General features: G+C 37.8%; 6 protein-coding genes across 6 annotated transcripts; 2 read left to right on the top strand and 4 right to left on the bottom strand.

Moving 5' to 3' along the window:
- Positions 1 to 95: 95 nt before the first annotated feature.
- On the top strand, positions 96 to 3,506 carry BDF20DRAFT_906948 (uncharacterized protein; the record flags this gene model as incomplete). The annotated part of the gene is made up of 2 exons (XM_053083326.1): positions 96 to 488; positions 513 to 3,506. 2 exons carry the CDS (start codon positions 96 to 98, stop codon positions 3,504 to 3,506), a joined length of 3,387 nt encoding a protein of 1,128 aa, XP_052933931.1.
- A 1,642-nt stretch (positions 3,507 to 5,148) lies between these two features.
- Positions 5,149 to 7,623, top strand: BDF20DRAFT_945602 (E2F/DP family winged-helix DNA-binding domain-containing protein; the record flags this gene model as incomplete). Its single annotated transcript, XM_053084846.1, has 5 exons — positions 5,149 to 6,312; positions 6,376 to 6,576; positions 6,663 to 6,731; positions 6,801 to 6,949; positions 7,026 to 7,623. The coding sequence occupies 5 exons, from the start codon at positions 5,149 to 5,151 to the stop codon at positions 7,252 to 7,254; spliced, it is 1,812 nt and encodes a 603-aa protein (XP_052933930.1). The 3' UTR covers positions 7,255 to 7,623.
- A 27-nt stretch (positions 7,624 to 7,650) lies between these two features.
- On the bottom strand, positions 7,651 to 9,662 carry BDF20DRAFT_881421 (6-phosphofructo-2-kinase-domain-containing protein). The gene is made up of 7 exons (XM_053081665.1): positions 9,607 to 9,662; positions 9,515 to 9,534; positions 9,352 to 9,397; positions 8,440 to 9,281; positions 8,281 to 8,349; positions 7,996 to 8,212; positions 7,651 to 7,917 (listed from the first exon to the last, which is right to left on the bottom strand). Exons 1-7 carry the CDS (start codon positions 9,617 to 9,619, stop codon positions 7,691 to 7,693), a joined length of 1,434 nt encoding a protein of 477 aa, XP_052933929.1. The 5' UTR covers positions 9,620 to 9,662; the 3' UTR covers positions 7,651 to 7,690.
- A 654-nt stretch (positions 9,663 to 10,316) lies between these two features.
- On the bottom strand, positions 10,317 to 11,693 carry BDF20DRAFT_837227 (S-adenosyl-L-methionine-dependent methyltransferase; the record flags this gene model as incomplete). Its single annotated transcript, XM_053079027.1, has 5 exons — positions 10,317 to 10,877; positions 10,967 to 11,173; positions 11,255 to 11,410; positions 11,498 to 11,508; positions 11,627 to 11,693. The coding sequence occupies 5 exons, from the start codon at positions 11,691 to 11,693 to the stop codon at positions 10,317 to 10,319; spliced, it is 1,002 nt and encodes a 333-aa protein (XP_052933928.1).
- Positions 11,694 to 12,890: 1,197 nt separating this feature from the next.
- BDF20DRAFT_823510 (uncharacterized protein) lies at positions 12,891 to 13,982 on the bottom strand (the record flags this gene model as incomplete). Its single annotated transcript, XM_053077801.1, has 3 exons — positions 12,891 to 13,021; positions 13,127 to 13,235; positions 13,743 to 13,982. Coding segments are annotated over 3 exons (480 nt in total), but the record flags the coding sequence as incomplete, so codon positions are not given.
- A 1,514-nt stretch (positions 13,983 to 15,496) lies between these two features.
- BDF20DRAFT_824207 (uncharacterized protein) lies at positions 15,497 to 16,235 on the bottom strand (the record flags this gene model as incomplete). The annotated part of the gene is made up of 2 exons (XM_053077873.1): positions 15,497 to 15,906; positions 16,130 to 16,235. 2 exons carry the CDS (start codon positions 16,233 to 16,235, stop codon positions 15,497 to 15,499), a joined length of 516 nt encoding a protein of 171 aa, XP_052933926.1.
- Positions 16,236 to 17,570: the final 1,335 nt, after the last annotated feature.

The raw sequence follows: 17,570 nt of genomic DNA, 5'->3' as shown, positions 1-17,570 counted from the left end.
GGGTTCTGTCCCTAGTTCTTTTAAAAGAAAAGACTCACCTCCTTTTATTTTATTTTTTAATTAATTCGTATTTTTCTGCAACTACAATACATCATATGTACGGGGCAAAAGGAACATCCACAATACTTAACTCAGTCACAAGACAAGGTGTTCTTACTAAACAATTAGTCGCTCCTAAGTCTACAGCTTTCCTTGCGAATTTACCTACACGCCAAGTCTCAGTTGGCAAACTCTCCTATACAACTAGAAGCCAAACACAGTTCAACCAGGTACAAGAGCCGAAAGATGTGGTAGCACCTTCAGCTCCTATTAATGTACCGCCTCAACTACAGCAACAGCAACAGCAACAGCAACAACAACATGCATGGACTTCTGCTGTTTCTCAAAAAAGTAATAATTACGGGAGATCATCAGCTATTGAAGCGACGGGGGATATAACCGATAATGTTATTTTGCAAGAAGCGAGGAAGAATAACCTAGAAAAGGTAGTGAGTATCTTTATGAAACATAAGTCTGCAGCTGGAGAAACAGTCGCACCAGCTTTCTCAACAAAGACATATGAGGCTGTCATTGAAGCGTACAGTAAATTGCGAAAGAAGAATCAGCCATTGACACCCATGCTCAATGCTTACCAAGACATGGTTTCTACTGGCATACAACCCTCATCTGAAACTTATTCACTTTTAATTCGCTCTCTTTGCACTCGCGATGCTGAAGTACAGAAAACAATTAAGATGCTGCAGAGACAAGTAGCTCGTACTGGCCGAACAGTGAATAATCTGCCTGATTTAGAAAGCGAAAGGAACTTGGAAAAGGCTTTGTCATTATTCAACGAAGCCGTCAAGCGAAGATCTACGCAGGCTTTTGATGTGGATGTTTATAACAATTTACTTCGTGGCGTTTCCTTCAATGGCAATGTTCAGGATGGATTATACGTTTTAGAACAATTAGAAACGTCACAACATGTCAAGCCTAATGGCACCACCTTTGCAGCATTGCTGGCATTATTTGGTGTTGCTGGTGATTTAAAAGCAGCTCAAGAATGCTTTTTAGAATATCAAAGTCTTAGGCGAAGGTTGCCTCGACATGATGCGTCTTTAGTGTATAATGCATTGGTGTATGCTTATTGTGATGCTGGCGATGTACAAGGAGCTCTAAATATCGTGGAAAGGGTTATGACACAAGATAACGTCAAAATCTCTATTTTACCCTACAACAAAATTTTACGAAGAGCTTGCTCAGATGGAAATATGGATTACGTCAATACTCTTTTGTCAAAGCTCGAATCAACGAACAGTTTGGTCGAGCCCGATGCTTCCACTTATGGTGTTCTATTATCAACTTATTGTCGTATGGCAGATTTCGACAAGGCTTCAGAAGCATACGAAAAGTTGTTAAAATACGACATCTCAAAGCAATATGGCCATTTTGCTGATTACGCTTATGCTTGCTTAGGAAATAACAAAACGGATATGGCTTTCAAGATTGTTCAGGATATGACTAGCCGAGGATTGATAGTGGACTCTTCAATCTGCCGCAATATAGTAATGGCTTACACCGAGAAGAATAAGATAGACGAGGCGGTCAAAGCTTTTGACTCACTAGTAAAGATGTACTCGAAGACTCATTACGTCGCTGAAAATTCTCCCATTGCAGAACTTGCATTGGATTTAGTACGTAAATGCGATAAACTTCAGTCTAGCTTATCCGTATTGACTTCAATCAGCAACTATCGCATCCACCCTACAAAAGCAGCCAGTGAGGTGGTTACACAACAGTATTTACAAGCCAAATCCAACAAAGAAAAGTGGCAAGATACACTCAGTACTCTGAACGAACGCTCATTTACTCATTTGTATGATGCTGTCTTCCACAAATCAAATACACCAGAAGAGTTCTGTAACTTGGTTTTCGAACTTTTAAAAGATATGCGCGATCTGAAGTTACCTCTCACCTCGGGCTTATATGTACGTGTTTTGTCAAGAATGAAGAAATATGGGGTCGCCGACTATGAGAGACGTTGGAAAGAAGAATTTACGGCTTATTTAAATATCGACACATCTACAGCTATCAAAAATAAACAAACAGTGGAAGAACTGATTATTTCCAAGAGTAGTCAGTCAACAGTTGCAACCTCAAAAGTGGCAGTAGAAGCCGATGCATTATCAAGTGAGGCTCTAACTGCTGCACTTGAGGACCGTTTTGATACCGCCTTGGACATTCTGAATAACAAGATTATCAAGCAAGGCAAAACACCTACACCTGAAGCTGTACGTGATATGATTGCTAAAGCCACAAAGGTCAACAGTATAGACAGTGCACGAGATATTTATGATACTGTCATCGAATCAATGGAAAAGTTGGAGGGTGTGCGTCAACAACGTGGTTACCAGACCATCTACAACGCCATGTTGATTGCTCATGCTCGTCATGGCGATTTAGAATCTGCTAGGGAGTTCTATAAAAAGCTTGTTAAGTTGGGTTTACGTCCTAATGCAGATGGCTACGGTGCGCTTTTGGCAGCAACCGCTAATACTGATGAATCCAATGAGGCACTTGCTATATACGAAGAAGCCAAGAAATACAATGTTAGACCTACAGTCTATTTCTACAATGTGATTCTCTCAAAATTATCTAGAAGTCGCAAACTGGATAATGTTTTGGAGCTTTTTAACGAAATGAAGCAGAATGGGTTGATTCCCAGCTCCATTACCTACGCCTCTGTCATCTCTGCTTGTCTTCGTTGCAGTTCTGAAAGCCGTGCTATTCATTTTTTCCAAGAAATGCTTAATTCTGCTAAATTTTATCCTCGTGTGGGCCCTTTCAACAGCATGGTGCAATTCTATGTTCAAGAAAAGCCGGATAGAGAGAAAGCCTTGGAATACTACAATTATTTAAAGCAGTATAATTTGAAGCCTTCTGACTACACCCTCAAATTATTGATGGAAGCATATGCGAATATCCCACCCTATGATATGTTAACTGCTCACAAAATTCTCACAGACATGAGCAAGAAATACGGCATTGAGCCACAACCCATGCACTATGCTTGCCTTATTCGTTCCTACGGTTGCCTTCATCGAGATGTTCAATCTGCAATAGCTGTCTACAAGGAAATGGAAAAAGCCGGTGTTGAAGCCAATGAAACGGTTTATCAAGCAATGCTGAATACTTACACAGAAAATAGAGATATGTCCAGTGCTGAACAACTCTACCAAAAGATGTTACAGCAAGGAACCGAATCGTCACCTTATATTGAAAACTTGTTTATTACTGGTTATGGGGCTCAGGGTAATATGGAAAAAGCCGAGGAGGTATTCAACAGAATGGATAAGCCTGGTCAAGTCAACCGAGAACCAAGCACTTACGAGGCTATGGCTAAAGTTTACGCAGAAAATGGGGAAATTGGAAAAGTGAAAGACATTGTCAACCAAATGCGTGAACAAAAATTCCCTGAAAAGGTCGTGGATGGCGTCGTCCAGCTCTTGACTCCAGCTCAAGTATAAATGACCTTTCTTCTTCATTAACTATATCATTGCTGCATTTAGATCTATGTCCTCATTCTTCCTGTATATATCTATATTTATTCATATGCAAACGTTTGTTATTCTATTTATTTTCTGATTTACTGCTCACACAATTGATAATAATAAAGATCTTCATGTTATGTCTAGACAAAGAATAATTGAAAAGTTAGCGGCGTAAGATAAGTATGTATAAAGCAAAATTACCTTTCTCGGTAAAGCCGATTCGAGAAGAAACAAGAAGTGTCAACATCGCATGATATTACAAGTTATTTGTTCATGTCTTTTAGGATTTTTAAAAGAGGAAAGGTGCAAATGTTAGAAATGTCTGTGGTATCTGTCACGATTTTTTGATTTTTCAGATTATGCTGACTCTCTTTCAAAAATGATTAACGTGTGCTTACTTCTTATTCTTCCTCTTTATCACTACAACAGTCGTACAACATGATACGTAACTCGTCTGAAAATCGTAACCTTTCCGTTTATTTTAGTTTTCTTTTGTTATCATCAACCTATTAGTAAGATACTTAGAAACTGATCTACATATTTTGAAAAACAACTTATTGAGTGCAATACGCTTAACCTAAGGATAGTAGTACTTGTACCTTTGGATTATTGACTGTAGCGTACATAACATTCGTTTTAACAAATATCATATGGTGTTGACAGTATATTTTTATACTTTTGTTAAAACATAATCTAAACACTATCATGCTACAATCCGCAATAGAGTTGGCTAAACGCTGTTGGACGCAAAACTTGCTGGGAGTTTATCTTTTACAATGCGAAATGAAATAGTATGTTCGCACTCTTTCAGACAAGTTTAATGTTGCCTAGACGTCTTCTATTTGAAGAGTTTAAATAATAATACTTGGTTGCCAAAACACGCAACGTATATACCTCTACGGAACGCTTCCGGATGCTGTTGCCACTTCTTTGAACGCACTTCGCTTGTATATTTATCCTTATTTGTGAGAATTTGTGTAATGAACAAAAAGCGGAGATTGTCCTGTATCTGTTCATTTGATACAAGCATTAACCATCGCGTTTAACAACATACACTCAGTAAGGAGCAAATAGTATGAAGGTCAAAAGCCTTGGCACGAGTGAGACAACGCGATTTCTGTAAACGACAACGAGTAACGGAGGATACTTCACTTTGTAATCGGACTAACTTTCAACAACGACATATCTCTAAACCCACTATCTTCAGTAAATGCGAGACGGATTTCAATCCGTATTTGTTATTCACTTGACTGCATATAACCTTATTCCGCAAAAGTTTAGCTTTGCTAGTTTTTCTTTGCGCTCCAGAGTTTATATTCCTTCCTTCTCTTTTCTCTCCTGTCTCTTTAGCCTTCCCATTCTTTCAATCTTTTGAAATTTCTGCAACTCTCAAAGTCGCCCATTAAACGCTCTTTTATTATAACTACACGTACAAACACACATTCTAAAACCTTCCTTTGCATAAACAACACCTATTTGACTGTCCTTTACAAACAAGTACATTCCAGAGAAGAGAGAATCCAAAGCTTACAATAACCACATTGTAAGTAAGCGAAATCCTTTAGAAGAAAGCCAGTCTAAACCACTTAAACTCACATTGCTTTAGTTATATTAATACATGACTTTACCTACAATACTTGAGTTTAACAATAACAACTATAAAAGAAATATTAATATGTTGATTGAGACAATATCATCTCTCCCGCAGTCATCACATTTAGCCCTTTCAGCGGACGAAAAGGCGCCAACTTATCATGCAGTGAACCATACCCCAGCACTCTTTGCCAACGGTAAACAAGCCGGGTCAATCTCCGAGACACGTTCCACAAACGATCAAACCAGACACTCTTACTATGGAGCATCTACTCCTTCACAAGAGGTCTATCAATTACCTCCAATACAAGATGTCATCATGAGTAATAATTCTCCTCTCAAAGTGGAAAGTCCATCTCCCCCCTTCGACAGCTACCGTAATTTTTCTACTTCTCCAGTCTCTTCCATCGCATCTTCCCCATCACCCATCGATGATGATGCAGAAGATACTGATGCTAACTGTAGTAGTAATAGTACTGGTAACAAGACTAAACAACAAACACTCATCAATGTACGTCGTAAGGGATCAATCGCTTCCATATTGAATTCTGACCCGGAGCTTAAAATGCTTGATGCAGAAGATCATAAAGTCAACTACCAGTCTTTCTATTCTGGTAACAAAGATTTTTTACAGCAGCAACGATCACATTCAGAATTGACAAAACCCATAAAACGCGGTCGACCTCGCTTAGATCAATTAGAATCGATAGCGCACAGTAATGATCTACACAATTACTTGTTTGCAAAGAAACAAAGAATTACACCTTCTATCATGCCTGAGCCTACTATGACCAATTATTCAAGTGATAGAAGAACTATTTACGAATCATTATCTCATGTACCGCATTTATGCGATTCTCAGCAACAAAGTTTCCAGGATTGCCTACAGGCCTGTCAATCCAGCAATTTTGTTATTGAAGATGTTACTCCTGCAACCTGCACTGATGCAAAAGCAATAGCGACAACATTGAATACAGATAACGCGCGTTCAACAAAAGGTTTGCGCCATTTCAGTAAACAAGTGTACGACAAAGTTGCTGAAAAAGGCATAACAACTTACAATGAGGTAATTAAATTTCTTATGATATTAGCGTTTTTATTCTTTCACATGAAAATTCAGCTGAATATTTCAATCCTTCAGGTCGCTAATGAGTTGGCGTTAGAGATACAAAAAAGCGCGAACAATGAGGTATTGAATGAAAAGCTGGCCTGAACATATATGTATCTTTTTGCTCACTTCTTCTCAACTCAGGACCGTCTGCATGACCAGAAAAATATCCGTCGCCGTGTGTATGATGCGTTAAACGTATTAATGGCTATGAACATTATTGCCAAAGATAAGAAGGTTATCAAATGGCTTGGTATACCTACGTTCTTCGGTGAACAACATCGTTGTGACAAGGTTTCTACAGATGAAAAAAGCTATCTTCTGCATAAAATCCAGGAGGAAGAGGTAAGATCCATTTCCTATCGCTATTGAAAGACTTCTAGGAACATCGTTCAGCTAAATTACCACTCTAAATGATTTCCCTCTCAAAGCTTCGTGGAAAAAAATTGATGAGTTCTGTTAACAAGCTTCGCTCTACTGTTCAGGGCAAAGTCCAAAAAGTAAGATATAATCTGCACTCTTTTTTCGCATTGTTCCTATCATTGAGTCTTTACTTGCTTTTACTATAGCATTCAAAGATTCAAACGCTTATCAACAGAAACTACTCAATGAACAAACACCTATCGTGTACAAAACAAAAAGTTCCACTGCCGTTTTTCATGATCGTATGCCCAACAGAAAATGATAAAGATGTACAAATCGAAGCTCTAAACAATACGTAAGTGATCGCTACTGTTTTTGCCACATTGGCGTTTATCAAAACTGACCAGCTTTACTTTTTATTTTTCTAAAAGGCGTTCAGCTATCATTTCAGCTTCAGTGACGTGCCGAAACAGTAGCAATGAAGTTTTTCCAATTTATGAAGATACTGAGATGTTGGACTACCTGCAGACGAATGATGAAGTTGTGTCGAACACGAATAAGTCAACAAAACCAATTAGCAGTAGTAATAATTCGATCCATTCGCTTTTACAAACGACGACATCACCAATGGCAGCATACCATGAGCTGACCTCAGTATAGCCAATCCAGAATACCAATAGCTTGTCTATCATCTCCTTATTTAGTAGTTCCGGATACTAAGTATTACTCATCAATACCATGAACATGTCACAATGCACACTTTACTCAGCATAAGATATCCCTATTTGTTATACCTTCTTATTTTTCATGCAAAAATACTACATTCTTTCTTTTTATTCATCACTTTTTATTGAAAATATTTTTAATGCTGTTCGAGTTTAACAGCCATAACATCATATACATCCCATTTATAACATTTTTCATGTCATACACACACACACAGATAGAGTAACTTTTTAACACATCCTCCTTTATGAACAATTCTGTTTTCTTTCACTCTTTTCGTTTACTTTCATGAATATTTTATTCAATCGTTAAAATAAACTATTTATATACAGAAAGAGGCCATTTTTGTTGACAATTACATATATATCGTTTAAATTTGCAATGGAGAGAGCTTATTTGCCGATTTCGAACTATTACTACTGCCGTTAGGAGAGGAACGTAATTGCGCGTTTAACGGTAAGATGGGGCTCCGTCCATTTTGAACAATCTCACCACTTGCACCTGCTGCTTTTTTCAGATCAACAGGGGTTCCCTTTTTCTTAATAGTTGATGTTTTACTAGGTTTTGGTCGATGTGTATCCACAGCCTCAATATCAACTAAAAAGAAGACAACAGGTTTAATGTCATCATATATTTCTTCTAACAAAAGACTCAATGAGTGATACCATAATATACCTTTATATCTCTTTTCATCGCAGCCGTAGGCCTTTGGTGTTAATTCAATCACGGTGTGTAGCGGAATCTTTATATAAGGAAGGTCTTCTTGTTTGTAATTCATAAAGTAGGCATAGATGCATCTCAAAATGGCTTGGTGCCCGATAATTAAAATATTTCCTTGACGCTCAAGATCCATAATGATAGGTTCTAACCGTAAAACAACGTCCCTGTAAGACTACAACAGACGATCAATTCACATGCTACTCTAAAAGACTTCATTAAGGGTAATTAAAAAAATAGTACCTCTCCTCCTCTATAACGATAATTAAACTTATCCTCATCGCGATTTGCATAGTCTTCAGGGTATCTTTCCTAGAAAGTAACAGATAATTAATTCCTTTGTGTTCAGTTTTTTTTTTTTTTTTTTTTTTTTTTCCTTTTTTACTTTCAATGTGTATTTACCTCTATTTCTTCGTAAGTCATTCCGTCACATACACCTGCGTCAAGTTCATCTAATGCTTTATAACTCAACTTGGGATAATCCAGCAGTGCACTTGTCTCTATTGTCCTTCTTAAAGTTGAAGTCCAAACAGACAATTCTTGATCCTTCAAGTTCTGTTTGATGAGATCTGGTAATTTCTGCGCATAGAGTCGTCCTCTAGGTGAGAGTCCAGAATCACCACCGATTTTGCCTTCCAGGTTGAACATGGACTCACCATGCCGGCTCATATAAATTCTTCGTGGCGCTGTATGTAAGTTCATCAAATAATAGACAATGCGCGACTGAAGATAGCCTTGTATCCTATTGATAATTACTTGACTTCCCACGTTGATCAGTTTGATGTAACTATAATTTTTTTCAGTGATCGTTTCGTATTGATCCTTGTAATGATCGATTCTGGCTTTAAAGTCTTGGACAGCTTCGTCGGGGTCGGCACTTGCATAATCGGGCGAACTCAGTTTCACTTGTTTGATATTGTCAATGATAACGGTTTCATCCTTGCAAATACTTTCAATAAAGAGAACTTGGACATTCTCATTGGATAATTTCTCACATAACCAGCTCCGTCTCTGCTGAGTACTGTTGGTAGCGTCATAGAGAGCAACAATACCGTCGTCCTCGATGAACCAATGGATCATATCTTCAAGCGCTGCCTCGGCAGCTTTTTTTCTCTGCTGTATACCAACAGGATTGTTAGGGTCGAAAAAAGAATGCTCTTGCTTGGCTCCAAATAACTTTCGACGATAATTACCGACGTTGAATACTCGAGTATTGATTCCTAACCACGTGAGGTATCTGCAAACTATATATATAAATATATATATAATGTTAGAAAAAAGAGGCATGTCGGCCATAAAAATAAACTTGCGAACCTTTTTGCGCTATGAAAGTTTTTCCTCTGGCAGGCAAGCCAACCATCTATTTGCGCATGCGAGATAAAATATGGGGTTTGTATCGTTAGTTTTGTCAGATTGATTTTCATACTTGCTTTTCTTGTGCAACTTATAATTGCTGATGAATAGCTTTTTGCTTTACCACGCAAGCTATACGAAGATCTAAGCCAAAAAAAAAAAAAAGAATACTTAGTATACGGCTAGCATGCAAAATATAATCGAAATATCCTTTACTTGTGTTTGACATTTCTCCACGTCTGACTGAAGAACCACGCTAAAAGCAATTATGTACAAGAGAAAGAGAGAGATAAAAAAAAAAAAGGAATAAAAAAACCAACTTTTTTGGTAAGCAACTGAGTGTCAAATACAGGCACTTTCTCGACTCAACTGCAACTCTACCAATCTGCAGAGATGTGAAAGGCTATTTTTCATGAAGCATATAATTTACCTGGACAAGCTAATCATTGATTCAGGTACGACAGCCCACATTTTTGGTGACTGGAACTTGTAGGGGAATCCCAAATATACTTTATCAGCATTGAAGATCTATGTCTGTCTATCCTGTCTCCTTAAACCCATACTTTTTTACAAATATGGCACGGACAAATTTTGGGACGATTATGCAAGAAAAAGTTTGAAATGTGTGGAGAGAAACCAGCCAATCGGAAAAGTCGACCCATTAAAAACCAAACTGAATCTTCACACACCCAAAAGATTGAAACATATTACGTTTTCAATGGTTAAAAAAGTCTTTCATGATAATAGAACTCCTAAATTATAAACTATATGCTATGTATGAAATATGGGCATATGTATTACAACGATATCAGATTGGCTATACTTTTAAAATTCGAAAAAAAAAGGGACAAACAAAGTTACGGAAAAGTTAATTTTTACATAAAGCAAGAAGTAATAATAGTAATAAAATAACGTGTCTAACAAATTTATGACATTTTGTATGCGCAGGTTTCTTGGAAAGTACCATTCTCTGTTGTGGATTTGTAGTCAATGACAATATCCAAATCTCTAGGATTAGACTTGTTGGGAGCACAAGATAATTGACCTTCAATCGTATCTCCTTGCTTCAAAATCAAGGCATCTGTTGTATAAAAAACAGTTTGCTTCCAATGAGTATACTTAGCGAATGGCCCTGTAGAGAAGTATACAGGCTTGTGACAATGTGTAAAACCAATATCGAACCAAGCGATAAAGGCATGGGCATAATCATCACGTTGAGCTGTAATCTTGAAAGGGACTTGGAAGGTCAAATCTTCTTTTTTGACAGTGGCAATGTCAATTTCTCTAAAAGCGCAAGCATCTGTCACAACAGCTCGTGACTCCACTACATCGACTAAAGGTTCTTTGCCAGCAAGTTTCTTGATGGAGGAATAGTCGAAACCGTACACATTGTCCCAGAAGCCAATCTTTTCTTCTTTATAATCACCATCTTCAATAGCTGCGATGCACATGGTTGCTTTGTCAGGGAAGATTAAACCTCCAGGTGCCTAAATCGCGGAAGTAGCAATACCATTGTTAAAAACATTTCCAGTACTTCCTGTTGGTTCATAACGAAGAAAAAAGCGTAAAAACCTACCAAGTACTTGTCTCTAGCAACAAGGACTGTATCAAGCATAGATTCATATAGTAAGAAGTAACCCATCCATTCGGAAATGATGATATCCACCTTATCGACAGGTAACTGAACTTCTTCCATTTTGCCTTGAATAAGTGTAATCTTGTCCTCGAAACCATTATCCTTTACAATCACACGAGCCTGGTGAATGATGTTTGACATATCAATCTATTTTTGGCCAAGTATAAAAATGAACAGTTGTTAAAATAAATCCAACAGCTTGATAAGTGCAAAAGAGGGCTAATTTACACCATAGACATGCTTAGCACCAGCCTTGGCAGCGAACATAGACAAGATACCAGTACCGCAACCAACGTCAAGGACGATCTTATCCTTGAAAAGATGTTTGTTGTTGTAGATTGAATTTCGGTAAGACAAGGTACGAACTTCATCCTTCAACATTTCCTATAAAAGAATCGGGGCCAGATATAAATATACAAGTCTCTGAAAAATTCATTTTCAGTACTGTTTATCCCTTATCAGATGGCTTACCTCATGAATGCCTGTTACCCAGATTGAAGTGAATAAACATAGAACGACAAAATTAGCACCAAAAGAAAAAAAGGGGATAAAAACCACCCAACCACTCCAACCAATTGATATTGCTTTAAAGAACCTTACCAAAATGGGCATATGAATCAAAGTAATAGTCTTTGCTAGTAAATTCACTGGTGTCGACAGGAGACATGCTGTTGTAGTTAATACTTGAAGGAGGTCAAGAAAGAAATACTCAAAGAAAGGAAGGGCCAAAAAAGTTTTCGATCGTTGTGTTTCATTTCCTTTGCTTATCCCAAGATTTTTTTTTTTTATGCCAGTGACAGACGTGACCGCTTCCAAAGGGGCAAAGCAGGAACAAACCATTAGAAAAAAAAAAAAACCGAAAAATATCATTGGACCATGAGAGCCTTTGTGCATGAATTGGCTATTGGGCTGTGATATGCTGTCGTCTGATTTATTCGAAATTGCCCATATCTTTTCCCTATATGGATAAACTAAATGGATTGTTGCTACTGTTCGTTTCTAAGCTAGAGAACCTTCGAAAATTTTGAAAAGCTCATAGTGATGGTTTCGATTATAAATAAGATGCTATCTCCCAGAATATGTTTACCGTAAAAAAAGGATTTTCCTCTAGAAGGCAAGAATGGCTGTCGACTATCTTTCAACAAAACAGTGGAACGCGTGACTTACAAAATCAAGTCATGGATGCTATTTGCTTAAACAGTCCCTTTTTGCAGCGATGATTCAATCCCCGCGTAAAGCATAAAAGGGGCGTCAACGACTGGAAATTTGCGGTTTTTTTCTTTAGACAAATCTTCCTGACAGGAATGCATGATGAGCTTTCCGACTCAGTACACGATCACCCTCCCTCGATGACTTCTGGTTGTCTTGGGAGATATGACGATCCACGCTGGAGTCATTTCATCACCCTAAACGGCGTGGTTTTAAGCGAGCTGACAAAAGGAAGAATACCATTTTTATACTGATTATTTCTATGTTAATTATTTTCAATGTAAATGAAATTGAGATAGTGTATATCATTTGTATAACAAACATAAGCAGCTTCTGTTGCTTTCAAGATAAAGAGTGATCGTCTGCTGACAAAAGACTCTGTTAGAAGAAGGATAAGTTAAACTTTGGCCGTTTGTTGTGCCCATTCAAATCTCAAAAAAGACCACATTATTTCCCAAAACAGTGAGAGGATTGCCAAAAAGGGGATATCCGCGTTTCTTATAGTTTGGATTATTGTTACAAGTATACTTCTTCTAACTCTAAGTTGTACACATGCTTTGAAAGAGAAGTTTCTTTTTGATCTTTATCATTTGTTTGAGCAGGTCTTGCGCCTACTATGTTTATACCTAACTACATAAGGACATGATGAAAAGGCTTATCTCATTGTGCGGTCGTCCTCGTCCATCATATGGACAGTTTCTGTTTTGATAGCATAGTTGTTGTTGCTACTACTATTTTGCTGTTCTTGCTGATGTCTACTCTTCTTTCTGTTCAACTTTGCATAATCTAGAGATTCACAAAAGACAAGAAAAAAAAAAAAAAGAGAATAAGAACGCGAATGGATACGCTGTAAGGATGAGTCATATCAGAAGAAAGGTGGAAAAAACTTACGTAAACCGCAGGCATTGCATAATGTTCTTGCACCATTGGGTCCACGCCGCCACTCCGGAGTCTCTGATATGTTACATGAATGGCACCTTCCTTGAAACCCGGGCCGTTTCTATATAAATACAAAGAAATAAATGAGTTAACTATCTTTCTAGACCACACACAGGCCACAAAACTTTAGCTATAAAGTTTGAGATTAAGTTTTTTTTCACGACATTTTTACCCCTCGTTTTCGTAGACTCGAATTCAAAGCCAAAACACCACTCGAAGAAGCAAAATTGAGAGACGCCCAATTTTCCCCTTCCTAGAAACAAAATGCGTAGCAATATATTGTTTCATTATAGAAAAATTTTGTGCGAGTGTGTGTACATAGTGTATTTTTTTTTTTTTTTTTTTTTTTTGAGTGATGAACATGTTATCACCAATAAAAGTGAAAATTAAATGGAATGAGTCATTCTGAACAGAATTGGTTGATAGACCAGTGAATTTCTTTTCTTACCTGCTGTATATGGCTTGCGCTACTGCCTCTGCCACCATCAGGAGATTCATGATTATCATGACTGTGCTGTGGGTGGCTATAGTGGCGTTGGTGGCTATGGTAGTGATGGCTAGCAGCGACAGAAGTAGAGGTGGTGATTCGATGAAGCCGGGCTTGTTCTGCTGCAATTTGATGCTTTCTGAGGCGTAATAATGCATTAAGTATTTCATTAGATTTACCGATCATGTCGTCAAGCCAAGGTCTCATTAAATTTGCATCACAAAAATAGTCTTCGATCCGATAGATCGAAGCACGTTTCAGATGCATATGTTCGGAGACTGCATTACAGTTGTTAATAACCTGGTCAATTTCTCGATCGATATTTTGAAGTGTTGATGTCGATAGTAACGAATAGGATGCTGCAGGGTGTGCTTGACTGGGTATATTGGAATTGTATCTAGTAGTGGTTGTGGGAATGTCAGGATGAATGCTGGTATCAGGATCTGAATGCTGCTGATAAGTAGATGAAGTTGATCGGTAGGAGTGACCATGCCAATCATGAGCCGTGGTCAAGAAGTGAGGAGGGCTATATACAGATGGTGAACTGGGCGATAAACAGCCTTGTGTTGACTGTTGCTGAGATGAAAGATGGGATGGCGACACTTGATTGAAAGCTGGTATTCTTGTAGTGGCACTGCTACGGTAATTCTGCTGGGTATTGTTAAAATAGTCTGTTGATCTTTCGTTGCCCTCTGTTGCAGGTGATAATGGTAGCTTACTATTGTCAGTTCGGTAAAACGAACTTGTTGGCGGAGGGCTTAGCAAGAAAGTTTTACTTGAATTTGTGGTATTATTAGAAGGCAAACAATGTGCTAGCGACAGCGAAGTTGAAGGTGGTGGCCATGATTTGCTGGCAAAACATTGGCTCATTGATGAGATGGGTGGCAAAGTTGGCCTTTTCTTGTTATTGTCACTGGATTCGATAGCGTTATCAGTTGTTAATGAGACATAGTCATGTTCCATATCACTGAATTGTTTCCCATAGAAAACAGCAATGTTAATAGACGAGCTTAGAAAATATACCAGATTTATGCAAACTTTACTTAGCTAAAGATTGCGATGCCATTGATAGCATTAAATTATGTTCAGTTCGTTAGAATAATAAAACTCTCAGCAGATGATATGATAAGAAGGTCAATGATGAGAAGAATAAAAAAAAAAAAATAAAAAATAAAAAATAAGTAAAGTAGAAGAAAAACGCTATCATCATTTACGAAATCAAACAGGCTTTTATTCATTCGCTTTATTATGTTTGATCTCATCAAATGAAAAGTTTATTTTCTTGTATGTGACATTGTATCTCACTCATCTGAAAGTTTAAAAAAATACCAAAAAACAGGAGGCAAAGAAGCTAATAGTTGTACAAAAACAACAGAAGAACAGTAATAAGAAATGAGCTAATAAATCACATGTGGTGAGTCGTTCTTATCATCTCTCCATAAGCCCTGTGAAACTGGTCATCGTCGAGTTTTCTTTTTCATTTTTTTACCCACAACAAGAACGAATAAGTGTAAAGAGCATTATCTTTTCCTTTTCCTTTCCATGATGCTATTGTCAGGTACCTGATTTACGTCTCTGCAATGCATTTGATTAGTTCGTGATAAGTTGAGAAGATGAGCTCCGATTGGAGTACGGAAAATGTGGAGGGAAGGTTTTCATTCATGCAAGTATCCTTCATCATTTATCTATATGCAAAATCTGATCTACAAAATCTATCTTACAGAATACTGTAAAACAATAAATGATCTATACTAAATTGTGCAAAAGTCGAATCATAAATAATTGCAAGTGGGTTAGTTTATAGGAAGAGAGGCTTCGTCTGGAATAGTGGATATTCATGGAGGATTAATGTACACGTTGTTATTCTCTACCATATTATTAGTGCTATTGTACAGTCTATTCTGATGGTTATATAAGAAATCTGGCGGTGGTTGGCGATGCTGAGTCTGCACTGTAAACTGCGGTGTAACAATATCAGTCAATGATTCAGTAGCATTGACCTTATCACCGTCGCCACCGTGATTATTCATATTGCTACTTCCTCCCATCATTAAGGTCGGCTCTAATTTTGGCGTGATTGCATCCAATAAGATATCACGCAAACGGAAACACTGACGTCTACGTTTGACAAAATGAAATGGCTTTTGAGCCAATGGTGTTGGTTTACTGAGCCTAATCGCTTGCATCACATTTTCTACTTCTTCATCCGAGTCAATGAATGGCTCATCTGTCTGAGTTGTTGATCCTTGCACCGAGTACTTTGCCTTATTTTGATTATTATTCCCATTTAAAGAATGTGAACTATGTAATTTTTTGAGCGTTTTTAATGTTGCCGCTGTCTTTCCTCCCATTGATGTGGTAGTAACTCCAGATCCAATCACCGTCGGCGTTCCTTTAATCAATTCAAAAGAGTGGTAAATGCTATTGTCCACCGATCCTTAAAGTGTTCTTAATAATCGGTAAAATACCTTTCCGTTCTTTAGCATTGGGTCGTCCTATGGATTTTTTCTGATAAGCCGCTAATAATACATCATAGGGTTGTGAACGACCCTCAACTGCTCTTTTGGCTCCCATGGAATGACTTTTACAAGTCAACGATCGCGTACATGGTAGATTATTAGGCCCCTGAATAACACCACACTGCCGATCCAAATCTAAAGGCGCTATATTATGTATAACCTTGTCAAAAACACACGCATATATACTTCACTCGCTCGTTTCCATTTTCTCATGGTTCAACGTTTTCTACCTTTTTGTTTAGCTGTCTTTTTTAGCGGTTTCTCTTTTTTCAACTTTTTGCTTTTCTCAGATGTTGCAGTCGCTTTGTCAAGAAATGTTGATGGTGGGCGTAGTAACTCATCTGTAGTAGTCAAAAAGATTCATTAATTGATTTTCCTTTCTATGAACGCCTGATCCGTAAGCAGAAAAAAAAAAAAGCAGCCTACCTTCCTCTGCTGTTGATATAGCCCCGCCCTTCTTTTTCAATTTCTTAGCATTCTTCTTCGCTTTCGGCATATCGTCCTCTTCGTCCGAAAATATATTTGAAGAATTAGAGCCTTCAACATCGCCAATGCAGCTCACTAATTAACAACCGCAATAGCATTAACTAACCTTGTTCGTCACTTATCAATAGCTCGTATTTCATCCCGAATATAGCTTACCTAAATGTTTCTTAAATTTACTTGGCAATATAGGTCGTTGGCAGTTCTTACATTTGATAATGACTCTGTTATCTTCCATTGGCAACATTCCAAATACATCCATATCTTTTGAGTCCAAACATGTCGTCGTCGTTGTGGATGTACCTCCACTTTCTGAAAAGCTATCATCTACGATATATAGAACGAAATATTAGCAACATATCCCATGAGCAACAAGACAGAATCTAAATGTAGTCTCATCTTATACCAACCTTCTGAGTCTAACTGCATTGTTTCTCTCAAAGCAGACCAAGACATACCAGTAGCATGTCTGAAATCTTTTGTTGGATAATCTGGATTGATCATCTCTGTATTGCTTATGCCAGTCCAGCTCTTCTCATCCTGAAAAACAGATAATGTTCCAGGTGTTATTAAATTTGTCCACTGCGCATCCTCCTTTGATGCTGCTAGCGATAACGGTTTCGCTATTTGTGAGATTTCTGCATAAACGAAATGCTTGTTGTGTCAGCTTTCCCAAGTCGAGTGAACAGCTGTATTAAGCTTATTTTTTTACCTGCTTGCAGCTTTTCTATTTTGCTCGACTTGGTACGAAGTATCTCTTGTTGCTCTTCTGTCAAGTATTCTAGATGAGCCATGTTGTGATGATCGATGTCATATTTTTATTTGAACAACCGAATGTAAGCATACTGGAAGTCCATTGTAGGTAATATAAACGATCTTATTTTACCTCGCTTATGACTGTTGTTGC

This window comes from Mycotypha africana, assembly GCF_025528875.1.
Source record: "Mycotypha africana strain NRRL 2978 chromosome Unknown BDF20scaffold_8, whole genome shotgun sequence".
Taxonomy (NCBI): Eukaryota; Fungi; Mucoromycota; class Mucoromycetes; order Mucorales; family Mycotyphaceae; genus Mycotypha; species Mycotypha africana.
Note: the sequence above shows the minus strand (reverse complement) of the source record. Positions and strands in the feature narration are given on the sequence as shown.

Coding starts and splice junctions, on each gene's coding strand:
- BDF20DRAFT_881421 (XM_053081665.1), bottom strand. Junction 9,282..9,351: donor AACTTTCATAGCGCAAAAAG/GTTCGCAAGTTT, acceptor TTATATATATAG/TTTGCAGATACCTCACGTGG. Junction 8,350..8,439: donor TGACTTACGAAGAAATAGAG/GTAAATACACAT, acceptor GTTACTTTCTAG/GAAAGATACCCTGAAGACTA.